Source organism: Mustela putorius, unplaced genomic scaffold (genome assembly GCF_011764305.1).
Source record: "Mustela putorius furo isolate JIRA1106 unplaced genomic scaffold, ASM1176430v1.1 tig00000695_pilon_pilon_pilon, whole genome shotgun sequence".
Classification (NCBI taxonomy): domain Eukaryota; kingdom Metazoa; phylum Chordata; class Mammalia; order Carnivora; family Mustelidae; genus Mustela; species Mustela putorius.
This window is the reverse complement of record NW_025421447.1, coordinates 5,102,760-5,119,576: the sequence shown is the minus strand read 5'-3', so window position 1 is coordinate 5,119,576 and position 16,817 is coordinate 5,102,760. Positions and strand designations below refer to the sequence as shown.

The following is a 16,817-nucleotide window of genomic DNA, read 5'->3' as shown; positions in this document are numbered from 1 at the left end:
CAATGCGTCCTCTGCTGCCCCACGATGCTGCTCTGAGCTCCACAAGGTCCCTCCCCGATCTCAGGGATGGCTAAAGGCCTTCCATGTTTGTGTGTGATGCCTGGGCCACACCAGGTTTCCTGACCGAGGAACTGGACTTTTCAGAGCCTTTAACGGAGGGCATACACTGTGCGTCTCCCAGGGGGAGGTGTAGGCTGCCGTGTCCCCATGACCCACAGAGCATTTGGTATGGTGTCTCGAGCTTTGCAGAGCATCCTCGGAAACACCAGCTTCCCCAAGGCTGATAATGGGGAGCTTGGTCCCCTCTGCCCATCCCCCAGGGCTCAGGCCTGCCTCTTCCCTTCTCAAGTGGGCACCCCCGCCCTCAGCAGGCTCTCAGCAATCACCCACGTGCCCTGGACACCCCAACCTCCATCTCTAGATGTGGCCTCATCTTCACACACACCCCCACCCAGATCTCCCACAGCTTCCTGAACTCAGCACAATCAGAACTGAACTCCCCATAAGCCATGCCATTCTGGTATTACTTATCTCTTGCCAAATAGCACCGTCCTCCTCATTGTCACTGCAGAGGGCACCTGGGGCCACGGGGGACTCCTTCTGCCTTGACAACCACATCTGGGGCCTGTCCACTTTTTGTCTTCCAGACCCCAGTGTCCCATTGCTCACTGACCCAACTCAACATCTTACCTTTTTGCAACCCAAGACCATCTGCCCCAAAACCCCCCTCCAGTCTTTCCTCCTAACTTTTTGCCAATAACTTTCTAAATCACACACGGGACCTCATGACTACCTTGCACACCGCCTTTCCACGGCTCCCTACTGCCCATAGGGTAAAAACCTCTAAGTTCCTTAACACAGTCTCCAAGACCCATCAGAACCCTTCATGACCCATGCCGATCTCCAGCCTCAGATCCTACTGGCAGGCTCTCAAACTTACCCCTGAACTCATGGATATCTCACTTTCCAGAGCCTGGAAGCTTATAGGAATTGGGGTGTGTGCACATAGTCTCTGGTCTCCCCTCAATGCTATGACATTCAGGACCACGGAGAGCGTCACCTGGGAGCCCCCTCTCCCTGCCCTTAGTCGGGCTCTGCCTCCCGGGTCTACCCAGCTCACTCCTCTCCCTTTCCGTCAAAAACCCAGCACAGATCAGGACTTCCTCCAGGAAGCCCTCCTTGACCCACCTGGAAAATGTCCTCCTCTGGGCTACTTGAGTAACCTGTGTATGCTTCCTTCCCACCAAACTCGTTGTGTTGATTATGTTTGTACAGAAGTCTACTCCCCACACGGCACACCTCACCCCCCCCAACCATGAGCCTTAGGGCCCTGTTCCCCATCGGATTCCTCCCCACAGCCCAGTGCAGAGGAGGTGCACGGAGCATGTTTGTTGATTGAATGAGTAAATGACATTTAGCAGGTGCGCAGGAAGGGTGTGTTGATTTGCATCGGGTCCCTGTTGCTCTGAGTGACTCAGACACCACCCAGATTCCTCTCATGTCCCCTCTAGAGGAGGCATTTTCTCCCTGACTGACTCCACCCTCCATCACCATCCATGTGCCATTTGCCTCCACCCTCTGATTACCTTTCCCCCAAGTCAGCACCCAGCTCCGGGGAGATGGCAGCCCCTCTTGGCTACTGCCGTTGCCATGCAGGGGACTCATCCAGGCTGCTCCATCCCCCAGCCTGGGCCTGCCTCGCGAGTTCTGCTCAGAATGCTCTGTCCCTGCCTCTCTCTCCTGCCCAGAACAGATGGCTGAGTCCCCACGAACACAGAAGTCCCTGTTCTGTCATTTGAACATTTTTAATGCTTTCTAAATGATCGAAGCTTCAGTCTCCTCTGATCGGGGACTCTGACTACCAGAAACAAAGGATCCCTTGAAGGACCCTGAGCCCAGCTTCTTCCCGGTCCCGGTCCCGCCAAGAGGCTGCATCTGAGAGGGGGCCCGTGGCCTGCCCAAGATGGTTATGATGGACACCATCACTGCTTGTGTTTGTTTCCTTCCGCTGCTGTTACGTTTTGATATCCAGAGTCTCTTCCCCCTTCCCAGCAGCACCCTGGTTTCCTGGGCTTAACAGAGCTAAAAATCAAGGAATGCCCAAGGGTCCCACTGGACTCTTTTGCCCCAGGCTTTAAATCCTGACTGGGGTGGCAAGAAAACGGGGAAGATTGTCTGGCCCTTTGGGGAGGGTCCCCTGTAAGAGGGCTCCCCTGAACTCAGGGGTGGCTAAAGGCCTTCCACATTTGTGCATGATGCCTGGACCACACCAGGTTTCCTGACCGAGGGGCTGGACTTTTCAGAGCCTTTAACGGAGGGCATACACTGAACCCAGCCTCCTGAATCTGGACTGTGTCCCTTAATTCTCTGAGCCCCAAATATGCTTCCAGCAAATCCCTCCCTTGCCTAGCATGGCCGCTCAGCTCCTTCTGCACACAGGCCCCAGCCCCACCGGACAGAGTCACATAGAGGGGGCACACTCTCCTGTGTTACGGGGAAAGCTTAGTGCCAGTGGCCACCCCCCCCCAACTGCCAGCTCTTGTCGAGAGGCCACATTCAACCCAAACGTCCACATTCCCACTCAGACAGGGAGGAAAGTCGGGCACTCCAGGGGATGGGACAGACATAACCGTGTTTGGTGTTGCAGGGACACCATCTCGAGGGTTGGTGTGACCATCTCAAGGCCCGTGCCCCATCCTCCAGGCCTGAGGGCCGTGTGGAAGAGCGGACCTACCGCCAAGCCTCCCCTGCTGACCCGCAGACACAGAGAAGAGCACAGGCACACACCTGCATGCCGTGATGACACCTGGGAGCTGGAAAGCACACTTTGTCTGGCACGAGCCGGCAGAGGCAGTGGATCAAGCCTGAGGGCCTGGGCCTGCTGACCGTACACGCCCCACAAATGAGGCTATCAAGAGTCTCCAGGCCTCAGGGATTACTCAGAATTGTCCTTTAGGCCAGACAGGTGTGATGGGTTGACCACTCCTCTGCTCAGCTAAGCGGTTGGGCACCTGTGGCCCCGGGGCGGCAAGGCCTGAGTGACCGCCCGGTGAGACAGGAGTGTGGGAGCATGAGCAGCTGGCCAGGACAGCCGGCAGAGCAGGCCGGGTCTCTCACCTCCCAGAGGCCGCCGGCCCAGGCCCCCACCCTGCCCCCAAACTTGAGATGAGAACACCCTAAACTCCAAGCTGGGCATTCTGTCCAGCTCAGTCCCAGCCAGGCCCACGCTGCCCAGCCCCGTGACAAAACCCTGGGACACACTGAGTCAGAGAAACCCGGGGTTCAGGACTCGAGTCCCAGCTCCCAGACAGTCTCTCCTGCCCCCAAAGCACACACAGCCCCACAGGACCACAGAAGCCTTCTGCCTTCCCCATCCCGCACCTCTCCTGGGCCCACCCTCTCCTGGGGGATTGCCCTTCCCCCACACCTTCTCCTGCTGTTGGCCAGCTCCTCCCCCAACCTGCCTGCGCAGAGGCTCTTGGGGGACAGAACCCCTTCCTCTGCCCACAGGGGTGGTGTGCCTCACCTGGCCTGGCGTTTCCCTGCCTGTGTTGGGCTGTGAGGTCCAGGGGCAGGGTTGGATCAGCGTCTCCGCCCACCACCTGTTTCCGATCATCCTCCCCAGCTGCTGGACGCTGGGGTGGAAGAGGTAGGGTGACCATTCTGACTCTTGGGAGCCTCTCAAGGCTCCTTTCCAGGGGTGCAGGGTGGAAGGGTCAGGCCTCAGAGCAGGGCTTCCACGGGCCGAGGCCCGGCCTGTAAGAATCACACAATGGGGGCTGGAAAAGCCACACTCAACACCCCTCTTAACACACAGCTGGGAGTGTGAGGCACAGGAAGCGTCCCAGGTCACAGCCGGTGCTGCCCAGTGGGTCCTTGGCATCCTGCCCACCCCCCCAGACTGGGCCTCTCCTTCTTAGCAGAAACCAAGTCTGACTGGGGGCTCACACGTTTGGTCTTCATCTGTTTCCGCACAGAGCTCCTAAAACTCTTGGAATTTCCTCAATGCTGAGAGACCTGAAGGTGCCTTTTGTTTGTTAATGAGGGAGCATTTGGGCCCCACGTAAGGGGGGCTGGTGGCCGGGAGAACCCGGTCCCATCCCCTGACCTCTGGTGACAGACGGCGGATGGGCTGGAGGTCGAATCAATCACCAAAAGCCAATGGTTAATCAATGGTGTCTTAGTAATGAAGCGTCCACGAAAGCCAACAGCGACAGGGTGGGCACGTGGGGATGCGGGTGGATGGGGTTCTGGAGGGGGCACGTGGCTCTGCCCCTGCCCCGCAGCGCGTCCTGGCCCTCGCTTCTGCCGGCTGCTCCTGAGTGGCACCTTTTAGTATAAACCAGTGATCTGGCGAGGAAACAGGTTTCCTGGGTTCCGTGAGCCGGTCTAGCCAATTAACAGAACCTAAAGGGGGCTCGGGGACCTTGGGTTTTTGCCCCTGGCCACTCAGGGGTACAGCTGACGTCGAGCACCCGTGCTTGGCCCGTCCAGTGGGCAGGACTGGGGGAGCAGCTTTGTAGGACTGAGCCCTTCCCAGGCGGACTCTGACCCTATCTCCGGATACACAGGGTTAGAAACGAGTTGGGGGTAGGAGAAAACTGCTTGGAGATGTGGGAACCCCTGCATACAGTGTGACTAGGTGTGGGCTGTTACTCACAAGTTCAGGAGCAGCCCATTTTGTGAGCTCCAAGGGTGAAACTGCGGGTGAGGGGCTGCTCAGCCTCGGGGTAGCCACTCCCGAGGGTTAGGGCTGAGGACGTGGGGCTGAGCTGGAGGGTCCAGCACCCAGAGCTCACCCTCCAGCAGTAGGGGCAGGGAGGCAAGCAGGGAGGCGAGCACAGAGCAAGCAAGGGTCAGGAGGGGTGCGTGAGTCTGGTGCCGGGAGGCAGGCCTCTGCTGGCCAGGCCCCAGGGGAGGTGGAGAGACGCTCCTGCTCCTGGGGCAGGAAGAACATGCAGCCCCGGCGCTGCCGGCCTGGAAGCTGCTGGGCTCCTGCTGCGCCCAGCTGCTCCGAACCCAGCGGCAAGTGAGTCCCGCAGAGCCAGCCCGGCCCACACGCTGTGCCCCAGGGATGGAGCAGCCTCCCCAGCCCCGCCTGGTCCCAGGGCAGCTGAGTCCCTGTGGGGTCCAACGTGCCTCTCCTGGGGACTTGAAGTCACAGCAGCACCAGCGTGGAAGCCCCCCTCCAACACCCTCCCTTTCTGTTCAGAGGGTGACCCAGGCAAAGGGGTGTCCTGTGCCCTCCTGACCCGCAGAGGGAGTGGTCCTGGCTGGGGAGCAGCCCTCCTCTTCCTCTCCTGCCCCCACTCCCAGCAGAGACACCTGGAGGCTCTGAATAACTCGGTTGTTCAGAAATCCATGGGCTTTGTGCAGGCCACGCTTGAATCAGGGCCCAGGGAACCAGGCGCAGGGCCCCAGGCTGGAGCGGCCCAGGCCTCCCGCAGAGGGTGCCGATAGCTCAATCCACAGCCCACAGGCTCGGCCAGCGCCCCGGCTGGGTGTGAAGCTGCAGCAGGTGCGGCTCAGCCGGGGTCCTGGAGCCTGGGCCAGATGGGCACTGGGGCACTGAGGCTGTGGGGCCGGAGGGAGGGGTGCAGCAGGGGGAGTGGGACCTCCTCGCTGGGGCGTGGGGGCCTCAGAGGTTCTCGGCGACGGAACCTGTACTGGAAAGCAGGGCTTGGCTCTCGGCGTCCTTGCTGTCGGAGGTCCCTATGGGAGGGAAGGGGAGGCAGAAGGTGCCTTGGGACCAGGCCAGGAAACCCCTCACTTCTGCTTTCAGAACGAGCTCCGGATGTGACTCCTTCTCCTCACCTTCAAGGCCACCCCCAAGGTCCCAGCCCCACTGCTTCCCCTGATGACACAGAGTGTCCTGCGCCCCCGTTTCCACGCTGACCTCTCCAGTCTGTTCTGCACACAGCAACCACAGTTGTGCTTTTGCACTATAAATAAAACACCTCGGGGCCTGTCTACAGGAAACGGCACAGAGGCTTCCTCTCAAAGTAAAGGCCATGGTCCCTACAAGACCCCTAGCTGCCTGCTCTGGCCTCATCCCTACCACTGCCCCCCTTGCTCCCACTCCAGCCACACTGGAGTCCCTGCCAGGCCTCAGACATGTCAGCCACAGGCTCACCTCAGGGCCTTTGCACTGGCTGTTTGTCTGCCGGGAGCCCCTTCCCCGCAGAGAGCTGCATGGCTCCCTGCCTCACCTCCTCCAAGCCTCTGCTCCCAGGTCACCTGTGCATCGAAGACCTTTAGGACAATCTTTCAAGAGCTGAAAGCCGCGCCCACATGTTCCTCCTCCCACCCTGGTCTACTTTACGCCTCTCTGTACGTAGCACTGATCACCCTGAACGTACCGGGTCTTCTGCTCTTCCCGTCTGTTTCTTGTCTTTCTGCCCTAGAGCACCCTGGGTGTTCACCCCCCCCCGCATCTGGCACATAGCTGGGGGGACAAGGGGGTTAATGGCCACTTTTGAACAAACGGACAAATTAACAAGTGAGATTGCTCGGGGCGGCCTGTGCCGCTTGCTCCCGTGAGGCGTAGCCCCAAGCCTGGCGGGGGGGGGGGGGTAAGGGCTGGGGGTACCTGTGCCAGGCTGCCGAGCCCGGGCCTGGTCCGTCTCCAGCCGCAGTGCGGTCAGCAGGAAGCAGCCGCCCCCCAGGGCTATGACGAAGGCGCAGCCCAGGAAGCTGTACTGGAGGCTGAGGAAGGACTGTAGGTAGGAGTCGGGCCGCGCGGCCCTCAGGGTGCCGGAGATCTGCAAAGACAGGCTGCGTCTGCCCGTCTGCCTGCCGGCCTGCAGCAACTGCCCCCGTCCCCTCTGGGAACCCCCCCTTACAAGTCCAGTGAGGTAAGGGCTGCCGGCATCTCCCAGGACGTGGCCCACCGTGATCTGAAGCGCCTCAGCTGTCCCCCGGCACCGGGGCACCACCACAGACTGCAAAACACAGGGGCGTCAGGGGAGCTCCAGAGGAGGGCAGAGCATGGGTGCCCCTCCGTCCCGCCTCCTGCTCCCGCCTGGACTGCCCGGGAGCTGAGGCAGGCTGGCCAAGTCAGTGGGACCACAGGGAGTCAGCGACGCCCCACTACCGGGACATCAGGCCCCTCCGAGGGCTGGGGATGCCACAGCCTGGGATGAGGCCCCACTCCTCCAGGGCTTGCTGCAAGGCTGGCAGGGACCAGGCCGGGCTGGGACTCAAGAGACGGGGTAACCCAGCTCAGGGCGAGGAGGCAGGAGTGCAGGCCCGCATGGGCACGCGTGGGTGCCCGGGCGGGGCCCAGAGGGCTGGGCCCTTCTCTAGGGAAGTTCAGGCCACACTGGGCAGAGACCAAAGATGGCCCTGTTGAAGAGACCCCCACGCAACACCTGGAAGAGGGTATGAATTCTGGAACAGAATGTCTGAGCTCCAATCCCAGGCCCCCCACTCAGGAGCTGTGTGACCTCAGGGTCTGCATCCCCAAACAGGGGGACCTACTGGGAGGACAGGTTCGTTACCATTCTTCCTGTGGACAGCAGACCGAAATAATGCCCCAGCCCCAGAACACTTCCAGACCCTTCTGCCTGACCAGCCTTCCCCGTTCTGGCCCAGCAGGAGCATCCCTACTTGTCGTTCAGGATGGACTTTCCCAGATTTCGGGGGCCTGCCCTACAGCCCCTGTGTGTACCCCAACTGAATGCGCACCCCCACCCTGTCCTCCCCTTACCCCCACACTGTCTGGGCAGCAAGGCCCCTGTCCACGTTCCCTCATGCTCCCTGGAGCACAGCAGGGCGCCAGGTTCAGAGGGGACCTGCTTAAAGTCAGCCAAGTGGATGAGGCCAGTAGAACCCAGCTGGAAGCCAGGGGAGGGGTTCAAGCAGCGGCCACACAATCCCAACGGGAGGTACTCCCCCCAGAGACCCTTCCCCAAGACCTAGGTGTCCATAACCTGAGCCCAGGCAAGAAGATGGAATATATGTGACATGTATGAAATGTCTCCTGTCTGCGCCTTATAGATCTCCTGCCCATCTACATCCACTCAGCCTCGCCAAGAGGGAGGTAGGATGACAATCCCCATGTCACAGATGAGGGAACTCTCCCCGGGGAGGGTGGGTCACCTCTCTAGGGTCACCCTGCCAGGAAATAGCCCAGCCTGCTCTTCCAGGATCTGGCCGTCGACCGCTTTGCTGTTACAAGCAAGGAGGAGCCTTCCCTGTGATCTCTGTGCACTGTGGGGCGCTTGGAAGGCAGAGAGAAGGACAAGCTCAGCTCTGCACGCAGCTGAGGCAGAGGGAGGGGGATGGGCGATGCTGGGGTGGGGGGGGGCCGGGCCAGACACTGAGCCTCTCTGTCCAGGCGGCCAGAGAAGCTGGACCTGCCCACCCCCACTGCACCGGGACCTGCCGTTAGGCCGGAGAAGGAGCTGAGCTCAGCTCTGCACCAGCCCCTTGTGCCTCCTTCTTGCCCATACTTAAGGGATTACGCACCGCTGGTCCTGGAGGGTAGGCCTCCGGGAAGTCCACGCCGGCGGCTTGGACCCTCGGTCAGGTTCCTTCCATGCCCGTGGGAAGTGCTGGGCCCAAACCAGTCCCTTGCTATCGGGGGCAGGAGTGGTGGATCCCCAACCTGTTCTGTCCTGTTGCCACCAAATGACGCCGGTGGGGTGGGGGGAGCAGGCAAAGCTGGCAATTTTAGGACAAGCTTTGGGTTCCTAAAACTGCAGGCCCACTCTATTCTGAGACAAAGCACCTCTGTTTCTGACTCTCCTTTCTCAGAAGAGCTGTTCCCTTTGTAGCCTGGGGCATAACCCACACCGGCCAAGGGCCCACAGGACATCAGAGCGGCAACCACCAGGTACGCACTCCCTAGCAGCCTGCCTCCTGTGTTCCCCACTCAGCCCTCACAGCCAGCTGCGTTTGGGGGAGGGGATGGGACGGGCAGGTGGGCAGAACAGGGACGCACTGAAAGTACCGGGATGCAGGAAGAACAGGACGGTGATGCCCTCAGGGGGGACCGGGGAAATTGGCAGAGGAGGACCCCAGAGGACCGACCTGATCTGGGAGAGATGGTGAGTTCCACTTCTGCTCTACCCCCTGCTGCGGACCCTGGGGAGCCTAGCTCCAGGCCTCCCTCGTGGGCCTTGCGAGAGAGCTGGAGACGCCATCAGTCAGGGGCGCCGGGAGCTCAGCCTGGGGGGACACGACCCCTGCCTCCCAGGGAGCAGAACCCTCCAGAGAGGGGCTGCTGGAGGTGAGTGAAGGAGCCAGACCCTTTCCCTCATGAGCCTTCAGGAGGCAGGGGCTTCTTGGGGCTCCGTCAGAGGGGTATGGGATCAAGGACAGAGCCTGCAGGGGGTCTGCAGACTGGGAGCCAGCTGTGTCAGAGTGGTGTTCCCCCCGGGTGCTCTGAGGAGCACCCCATCAGGAGCATGTGAGATCCCCACACCCGGTTCCTACGCTCTCTGAGGTGCCACAGCCCTTGGCCCAGCCAGCCCCTGAGATCTCTGCCCCAGGGAGAACCTGGGTTCTCCTTGTGCACCGGGGAGCCAGAGAGCAGGCTGCTGTCGTAGGCTGATGCCAGGCGACCCTCGGGACAGGCAGGGCAGGCAGCCAGCTGTTGGACCGCGGGGCCTCCTGCCCTCCTGTGCAGGCTTCTAGCCCGGATCCCACCCTCGCTAGACCCCTCTCTCGGTCCCACCCTCCCTGCCCCTGAGGGACCCCCCTGCCTGAGTGCTGGAAACCAGCTTCCTCCAATCCTCCGGGCTCCAGCTACCCCCCCAAACCCCACTCCCTGCCCAGCTGCTTGCACTCTAGGCCTCTGTCACCTTCCACACCTGCCCCTCTGCGGCACACGGCCCACCCCCCACAGCCTGTCCCCAACCTGCCTTCGGCCCAAGAGCACTCCCTCCTGGAGCCCTCCCACTTTCTCTGAGCTCCAAGGACTGCAAGGATCAGTCAGCCCAGACCCCCGCAGGGTCTAAAGGCGACCTTTCGTGGAGGGGCTTCCGGAAAGGGGGAGCAGAAAGCTTTCCTGGGGTGGAGAGACTGGCTACCTCCAAGCCTGGGGAGGATGGCAGGGAGCACAGCCCCCTGGGCAGCTCCAGACAGCTCCCCAGCAGAGCCAGCTGGGTCAGGCCACGGCTGGCTGGCCCTGACCCCCACACCCCCACGCCTCCCCTCCCCTGCCCCCAGCACAGGCACAGCCCTGCAAAGGTCCTGGAGGTTAATCATTCCTGCAAACACAGACACCGGGTGGGCAGGGGGGACACGGGTGCCGTTCTCACATATCTGCAGGGCTGCCGGGTGGAAAGCAGGCGGCATTGTGGGGGTGGAGGAAGCTGCAGGGTTCCCAAGATGCCAGTGCGGGGGGTAGCTAAGGTCCCCATGCCTAAAATGGGCAGCCCCAGGTTAGATGTTGGCCGCACATTCCCGAGTACGGAGAGCTCTTCTGAAGGCCACCCGGCTGACCCCACCAGGAAGGAAACTGAGGCCCGAGGCTGTTCGTCGCAGCCAAGTCTGGGCAGGAGCCCAGATCCTCTGCCTGGAGGGAGAAGCAGAAAAGACCCACCAGCCCTGCAGCTGATACACCCCCAGGGCGTCAAAGGGCAGCACTGTCTTCACCCGCTGAGCCTGGGCTGTGGAATGGGGGTCAGAATGTCTAGGCAGGGAGTGAGCCACTCCGTCAACAGCAGTAATCAAGCAGGCCCCCATGGCCCTTTCAAACTCAGCTTTGAGGGCACAGGAGTCCTTGGGAAGCCAGGAGACAGAACAGGCAGAGCTGTGGCCGGCACCCTTGTCACATCACACCCACAATAACCCACGAGTATCTCACCCCATTGTCCGCATGGGGAAACTGAGGCCCAAGACACAGAGTGGCTTGCCCACATCACGCGCGGCTAGGAAATGGCAGAGGCAAAGCTGAAGTCCAGGTGTGGGCCAGGCCCTGGCCCCGGCTGCCTCAGGACTGCACTCAGCCCATCGCCAGGCTCCCTGGCTCCCCTGGGTGTGGGCTGCCCTATGCCAGCCCCTCAGGAGGCAGGATGAGGCCCAGGTCTGGGGCCCTGAACAAAGCTCGCCAGCATCCAAAGTCCTCCCCTGACATCTAACAGGAGGCGGGAGGCGGGACAGGGGAGCTACACAGAGAGCACAAGGCTCGGTGAGGGCCACACTCCGGGCAGAGCGGCATCACATGCTGGGCTGGCACACCCACCCCCCAGCTCAGTGGCTATCACCCTGAAGTCCCCCACCCCCGTCCACACACCCGGAGCCCAGGCCAAAGAGCCGGCTTGCTGAGAAGTGTGGTCAAGGAAGAGGGGGTGCTTGAGAGCCAGCCTGGGCTCCCGTTCTGGCTCGATGCCTTCGCATGCTGTGTGACCTTGGTCTGGGCACCTGCCCTCTCTGAACCTCCACCTGCTCATCAGCAAACTGGAGGTGGTGGTCAGTAGATCTGTTTGAGAGTACCAGGATGACCTCGGTCCCCTACCCCACGGTCTCGGAAGGTCCTCCCAGACCTGAACCAGACTCCAGCCCCCTCCCCTCAAGAGGCCCTGGGACCAGCCCCCACACGTACCAGCAGGATGTCAGCAACCACCGCCCAGTTGCAGGACAGAAGCAGCTCCCCGAGGACCAGGAACACCTGTGGACAAGGACCCCAGTCACCAACACCCCCTGCATTGGCTCTTCCCGCCTGCAGAGAGACGGGGCCGGCGAGATTGGTGGGGGAAGAGAGGCCAAACCCCGTCTGCAGTGCCGGCGGCCTCCAGGGTGGGTCGACCTTCCCATCTGGCCAGGCTGCCAGCCAGGACCCAGAGGACAGGGCTGGGCCCCGAGCCTTGATGAATGGCCCCCACGCCCAGGCCTTGAAGTCCCACCTGAGGCCCAGCAGGAGGGGCCCAGGACTTCTAGGCCCCGTCCTATACCACCACACCCGCCCTGCCACCTGCCCCACCCCAGGGCCTGCCGGTGACCGGGGCAGGGGGTGGCCACTGTGGCCTGTCTTGCCCAGCCCCCTGAGCCCCCTGCCCCATGCCAGGGGATTAGGACAGCCCTCATTCCACTCACTCAGGAAGAGCTTAATGAAGCAGCAACAAGGGGGTAAAGTCATTTCTCAGAGCTTCCAAGAGCTTATTGCTGGAGCGGAATTAGTCATTCCTGGAGTCACGGGGCTGTGCCCAGGGCAAACTGCGCTCTGGTTCCCGGAGGCCAGCGAACACCCAGGGCAGAGGAAGTGCAGGAGGCTGGCTTGCGCCTCCCACCCCAGGCACGTCCACCATTCACCCTCTGGGCCACCTCCATAGGCGAGGGTCATTACACCCAGCTCCCGGGCCTGCACACCAAGCCCCTTTCTGGAGAACCTCACTCCGGACTCTGGCCTTCTGCAAGGGAAAACTGGCAAAGGGGAGTCAGAGGGAAGCCCAGGGTGGGGCGGCCTTGCGGGGAGGTGGCACGGAGCAGAGCCCAGAAGAAGGGGCAGGATTCCCCAGGAGGCAAGCAGCTGGAATATGGACCCCCATGCTGGGAGACCGCCATGCTGGGGGCAGCAGAGCGAGCTCCCTCCATGCAACCAGCCCCGTCTCCACCCAGACCGAGGACCTCTGCAGCCCGTAGCTGGGCACCCGTAGGCTGGGGATCGGGAAGTCACTGGGGCAGGTCTCAGACCCACATCTCAGCCTGAGAGGGTCCCACCCAGGCCTCCTGCAGCCACATGAAAGCCAGCCCACTCTCATGGCCCTCCTTGAGCCACCTGGATGGCCATGCGTCCTGTCCTCACACCCCGCACCCTGGGCAGGGTGCCCGTGTCTCTCCCCGGTTCCCCCATGCCCACAGGACTGAAATATGCCTTCTCCTTCCTCCAGCTGGAGCAGGGTGGAGCCCGACCCCAGAATAGAGCCTGCGGAGAGAGGCCGCGGCCGCAAGCCACCAGGGGTGCCAGGTTTCCTGAGACACACCTGGAAACCGCCCAGCCACCCAACCGCCCAGTGCGGCTTGGCAGGGCAAAGGCCGGGTGGGGAGTGGGAAGCGGCTGCCTCCTGGCCTCGTAATTACACAGGCTCCCCAGGCGCCAGGAGGGCTCGCCCACGAAGGGGCAGCCACAGCCCCACCTGCCTTGCCCAGGGAACCTGGGAGGTCACCGCTCTCTGGGCCTTGCTTTCCCCGACCCGGAGGGCAGTGGGCTTCCCTCGGCTTGTGCCCCTGTGTCCCCCGTGCGCTGAGTGCAAATGGGGTCTTGGAGCTCAGGGGCTCCCATGGCCGACTCAGACTCAAGTAAACACCCCAGCCAAAGGGCCCCTGTCTGGCCGGCTGTTCAGCCCCAGGACCTCCTGGATGCCCTCCTATGCCCAGAGGGCCCCGGGCGCCTCTCAGCAGCCGGTCCTGAGCTCTGTCTCTCCTCCCGGCTGCCATATCCCTGCACTCACCCTGTACGGCTGCGCCAGCAGCCAGGACAGACCCCAGTACAGGCTGCCCCCAGCAGCCCATCGTGCCTGCCTCTCGTCTGGGAAAGCCTGCTGCATGCGGTCACTGGAGCTGGACGTGGGGTGTGGGTCCTCCAGGCTTGCTGTCCACTCTGCTCCCTAACATCGCTCAGATCAGCCCCCCTCCTGCCGCGGCTGACCTGCTCCAGGCCTCCCTCTCCTCCTCCCCGGTTCCCAGGCCCCACCATGCCTCTTGACCCTGGCCCCCAAGGGGACTGGCAAAAGGGAAATCTGACCCTGCCCTTGTCCCCTCAGCACCTTGCAGCGCCCTGCACCCGACTCATGTTCCCGGGAGAGAGGGCCTGGCAACGCTGCCTGGAGCCCCCCAACCCCTGGCTTCCCCGTTTCAGACCCAAGACGGCCCCTGTGGCTGGAGCAGCGATGATGTATGTCCCGGCCTTAGTCACCCCGGCCAGAGACACGCGCTCACACCCGTACGCGCCTGCTGTGACTCACGCACACGTTCTCACACACGCTGCAGCCACACGAGTGTGCACAGATGTATGTGTGTGCGAGACCTCACCGTGCACACATGTTTGCACACGTACGTGGACACGCATAACCAGGGACACACAACTCACACCGCAAGCATGCACTGCGTAGCCAACAGTGATGACTCAGAGCACTGCCGCGTGTGGCGTGTGTCGGCAGACAGCGGTGTCTGTGCCGGGGCCGACCTGCGGGCGAGTGAGCGGGTCCACGTGTGTTCTGGTGGCCTCGCGGACGTGCACACCTGTCCTTGTGCACACACAGGTGGGCGTGGGGAGGGAGCCAGAGGGAAGGCAGAATGCCTGCGGGGAGGGGGTGCTCAGCCCGAAGGCGGGGAGGGGCTGTTGTCCCGCAGCGGCCGTTACTGAGCTCTGAACTGCACGGACCCTAGGCCTCGCCAGGAAGGGGGACGGCAAGCAAGCACCCCTCCATGGGCTCCGAAGACGGGGACAGAGCTCAGACCCGAGCTTCCCCTCCCTCGGACCAGCTCCATGCGCTGTGCGGCTAAGCTGGGCAGGACAGGCCCCAGCACACGCTGGCCGCCAGCAAGCTGCCAGGCCGGCTGGCACACTCTGCCCCTCGGCCTGCCAACCGGTAATTGCAGGGACTGGCTTCAGGGCGTGAGGGCCCAGCTCAGTTCCTGGGGGGCCAGCGGCCTGGGAGGCAGGCAGGCAGGGAGTGAGGCCGTGAGCAGGCTGGGTTCTGCCATCCTCCTGGAAGACTCAGCAGACTGCGGCCCTCTAGGAGGGCATTGCTGCCCGTCCAGGAAGAGAAACCTGCTAGATCCTGGTGGGGGGTGAGGCACGGCCCTCAGAGGAAGGGCAGGTGGTCCCTCTTGGTCTCTCCAAGCAGCCCCTGGCAAGGCTGTCTACTCCTGCTCAAGATGCAAGACAACGAAAACCCCCCCAGGACCAGGTTGTTGGACGGCCCCCCAGAGCTGGGGCACCTGCACAGCCCAGCTGCCAGGCCACCCCAACGGCCAGAGGCTCCTCAGCTGCCCCTGACCACAGCTGTGGTGGCCACACATGGTGGCTGAGCCTGCCAGCTCCTCCCTGTGCCCCGTGGGCAGCGGGCGGGATAGATGCCCCCATCCTGGGTCCTTGCTCTGGAGTCCTCAGGGCTGAAGGGGGTGGCATCCCTTACCAGAGGCTGAGGCCATGGTGACCGCTGAGCGGGCACCTGGAGGTGGGTAGAGACTCTGAGTTTGGATCTCGTTCAGGCTGGAAGGGGCCTTACCCATCGTCTGGGGCAACTCCCGGGCACAGACAGAGAGCTGGACGGTACCACTGACTTCCCTTCCCCCCAGAAGGGAGAAGGAGTGAGTTGGAAACAAATTGTTTTTCACCCAAGAACAAAACCTAATGACACAAACGTGGCATACTGGTAGCGGAAGGAAGAGAGAGACAGATAGTTCTGGAGGGCAGAGCTTCTCCGCTCAGCCTCCCCAAAGCCCCCATCTCTGGGGGAGTAGACTGAGTGGGGGTCCTTTGTTCCCACTCCTAGCTGGGCACCAGTGGAGGGGCTGCTGGGGAGAAGCAGGGAGAAGCGGAGAAGGTGAGTGACGACCCCGTTACGGAGTCTGTTCAAGGCCAGAGGAGCTCAATGGGAAGGTAGGTGGAAGGACTCTGCGCACCAAAGCTTTGATCTACCTCCCAGAGGGCCGCTGGGGCCAGGCATCAAACGAGGATTCCCGATGCCTTACCAGAACCCCAGGGAAGCCTGGGACCTGACCAGAACCTGACCGGAACCCCAGAGAAGCCTGGGACCTGACCAGAACCTGACCGGAACCCCAGAGAAGCCTGGGAGAGCCACTCCGAAGGGTCAGAGCAAGCTCAGCATCACAGCAGAGCCCACGCCCAGGCTCGGCACAGAGGACAGAGAGGAATGAGACCGGGACTCCCTTATCAATGGACCCGGCTGGCGCCTTCCCAGCCCACACATTTGAAGGCGTGAATGGCCGGGAGACAGAGGCCCACACAGCAAGCACCAGCAGCCAGGAACCAAGGCCCGAGGCCCATGATACACAAGGGTCTGAGAGCTGCCAATGACCACCCCGTGAACCTGGGCGTGGGTCCCTGCCCCGTCGGGCCTTCAGATAACACCATGGACCTTGGGCCAGCACCCACCTCAGCCTGGGGGAGACCGTGAAGCGGAGGGCCCCGCCGGGTCTGGCCCAGCACCTAACCCCAGAGGCTTGGAGACAGCACGTGTATTGTCTTAAACGGCTGAGTTCGGGGTGATTTGCTACACAACACAAAATAACTCATTCACTGACTGGGACACTGAATTTCAAGAACAAATAATGAAATCTTCAGGTATCCAGCTGGGAAAAAGAAACAACATGTAGGATTTTTTTTAAACATTAGGGTAACAAGGGGCACCTGGGTGGCTCTGTCGGCTGAGTCTGACTCCTGGTTTGGGCTCAGGTCGTCTTGTGGGTCGTGAGATGGAGCCCGCGGAGGGCTCTGTGCTCAGTGGTGTCTGCTTGAGATTCTCTCCCCTGCCCCTCCCCCACTAACACTTACGCTCTCTCTTAAATGAATAAAATCTTTTTAAAAATTTAGGCTAACTTTATCCTCCGCAGCAATAACTGAGCCAAAACACAAGAAAGAATGTAAAGCGACAGAGAAGGAAACTGATCCAAGGGTCAGTTAGAGCCAGTCGGTGCTGCTCAAGGAAGAGTCGACGAGAACACGGCCTCACAGAAAGACCCAAGCAGCAGTCTCTCCGGTACAGACGACCTCAACCCCGAAACCGTCAGGTAGGAGTCGAACTCGAGAGAAGACCAGGAACGGACATTGCTGGACGTTGAGCCCACTCAGCGAGGGATTCCCCCAAATGATGGTGAGGGTCATGCCTGGAGTGTGGGGGTTG

General features: G+C 61.8%; 2 protein-coding genes across 11 annotated transcripts in view; both read right to left on the bottom strand.

Annotated features, from left to right (window-relative positions):
- SPNS2 (sphingolipid transporter 2) overlaps positions 1–3,677 on the bottom strand; it is a 35,250-nt gene extending 31,573 nt beyond the window's left edge. Inside the window, exon 1 of the mRNA XM_045083157.1 lies at positions 3,527–3,677. Within this exon, the coding sequence (XP_044939092.1) occupies positions 3,527–3,662 (136 nt within the window). The 5' untranslated portion in view covers positions 3,663–3,677. The remainder of the gene's footprint in view (positions 1–3,526) is intronic.
- Positions 3,678–4,164: 487 nt separating this feature from the next.
- Positions 4,165–16,817, bottom strand: part of SPNS3 (sphingolipid transporter 3 (putative)) — a 34,204-nt gene continuing 21,551 nt past the window's right edge. For 9 of the 10 annotated variants that reach the window (XM_013060383.2, XM_013060384.2, XM_013060385.2 and 6 more), the window contains 4 exons: positions 11,552–11,617; positions 6,843–6,941; positions 6,590–6,761; positions 4,165–5,712 (listed from right to left, as the gene is read on the bottom strand). In XM_013060383.2, the coding sequence (XP_012915837.1) occupies positions 5,639–5,712; positions 6,590–6,761; positions 6,843–6,941; positions 11,552–11,617 (411 nt within the window). In that variant the 3' untranslated portion in view covers positions 4,165–5,638. The remainder of the gene's footprint in view (positions 5,713–6,589; positions 6,762–6,842; positions 6,942–11,551; positions 11,618–16,817) is intronic. The other variant, XM_013060386.2, reaches the window with a different exon arrangement.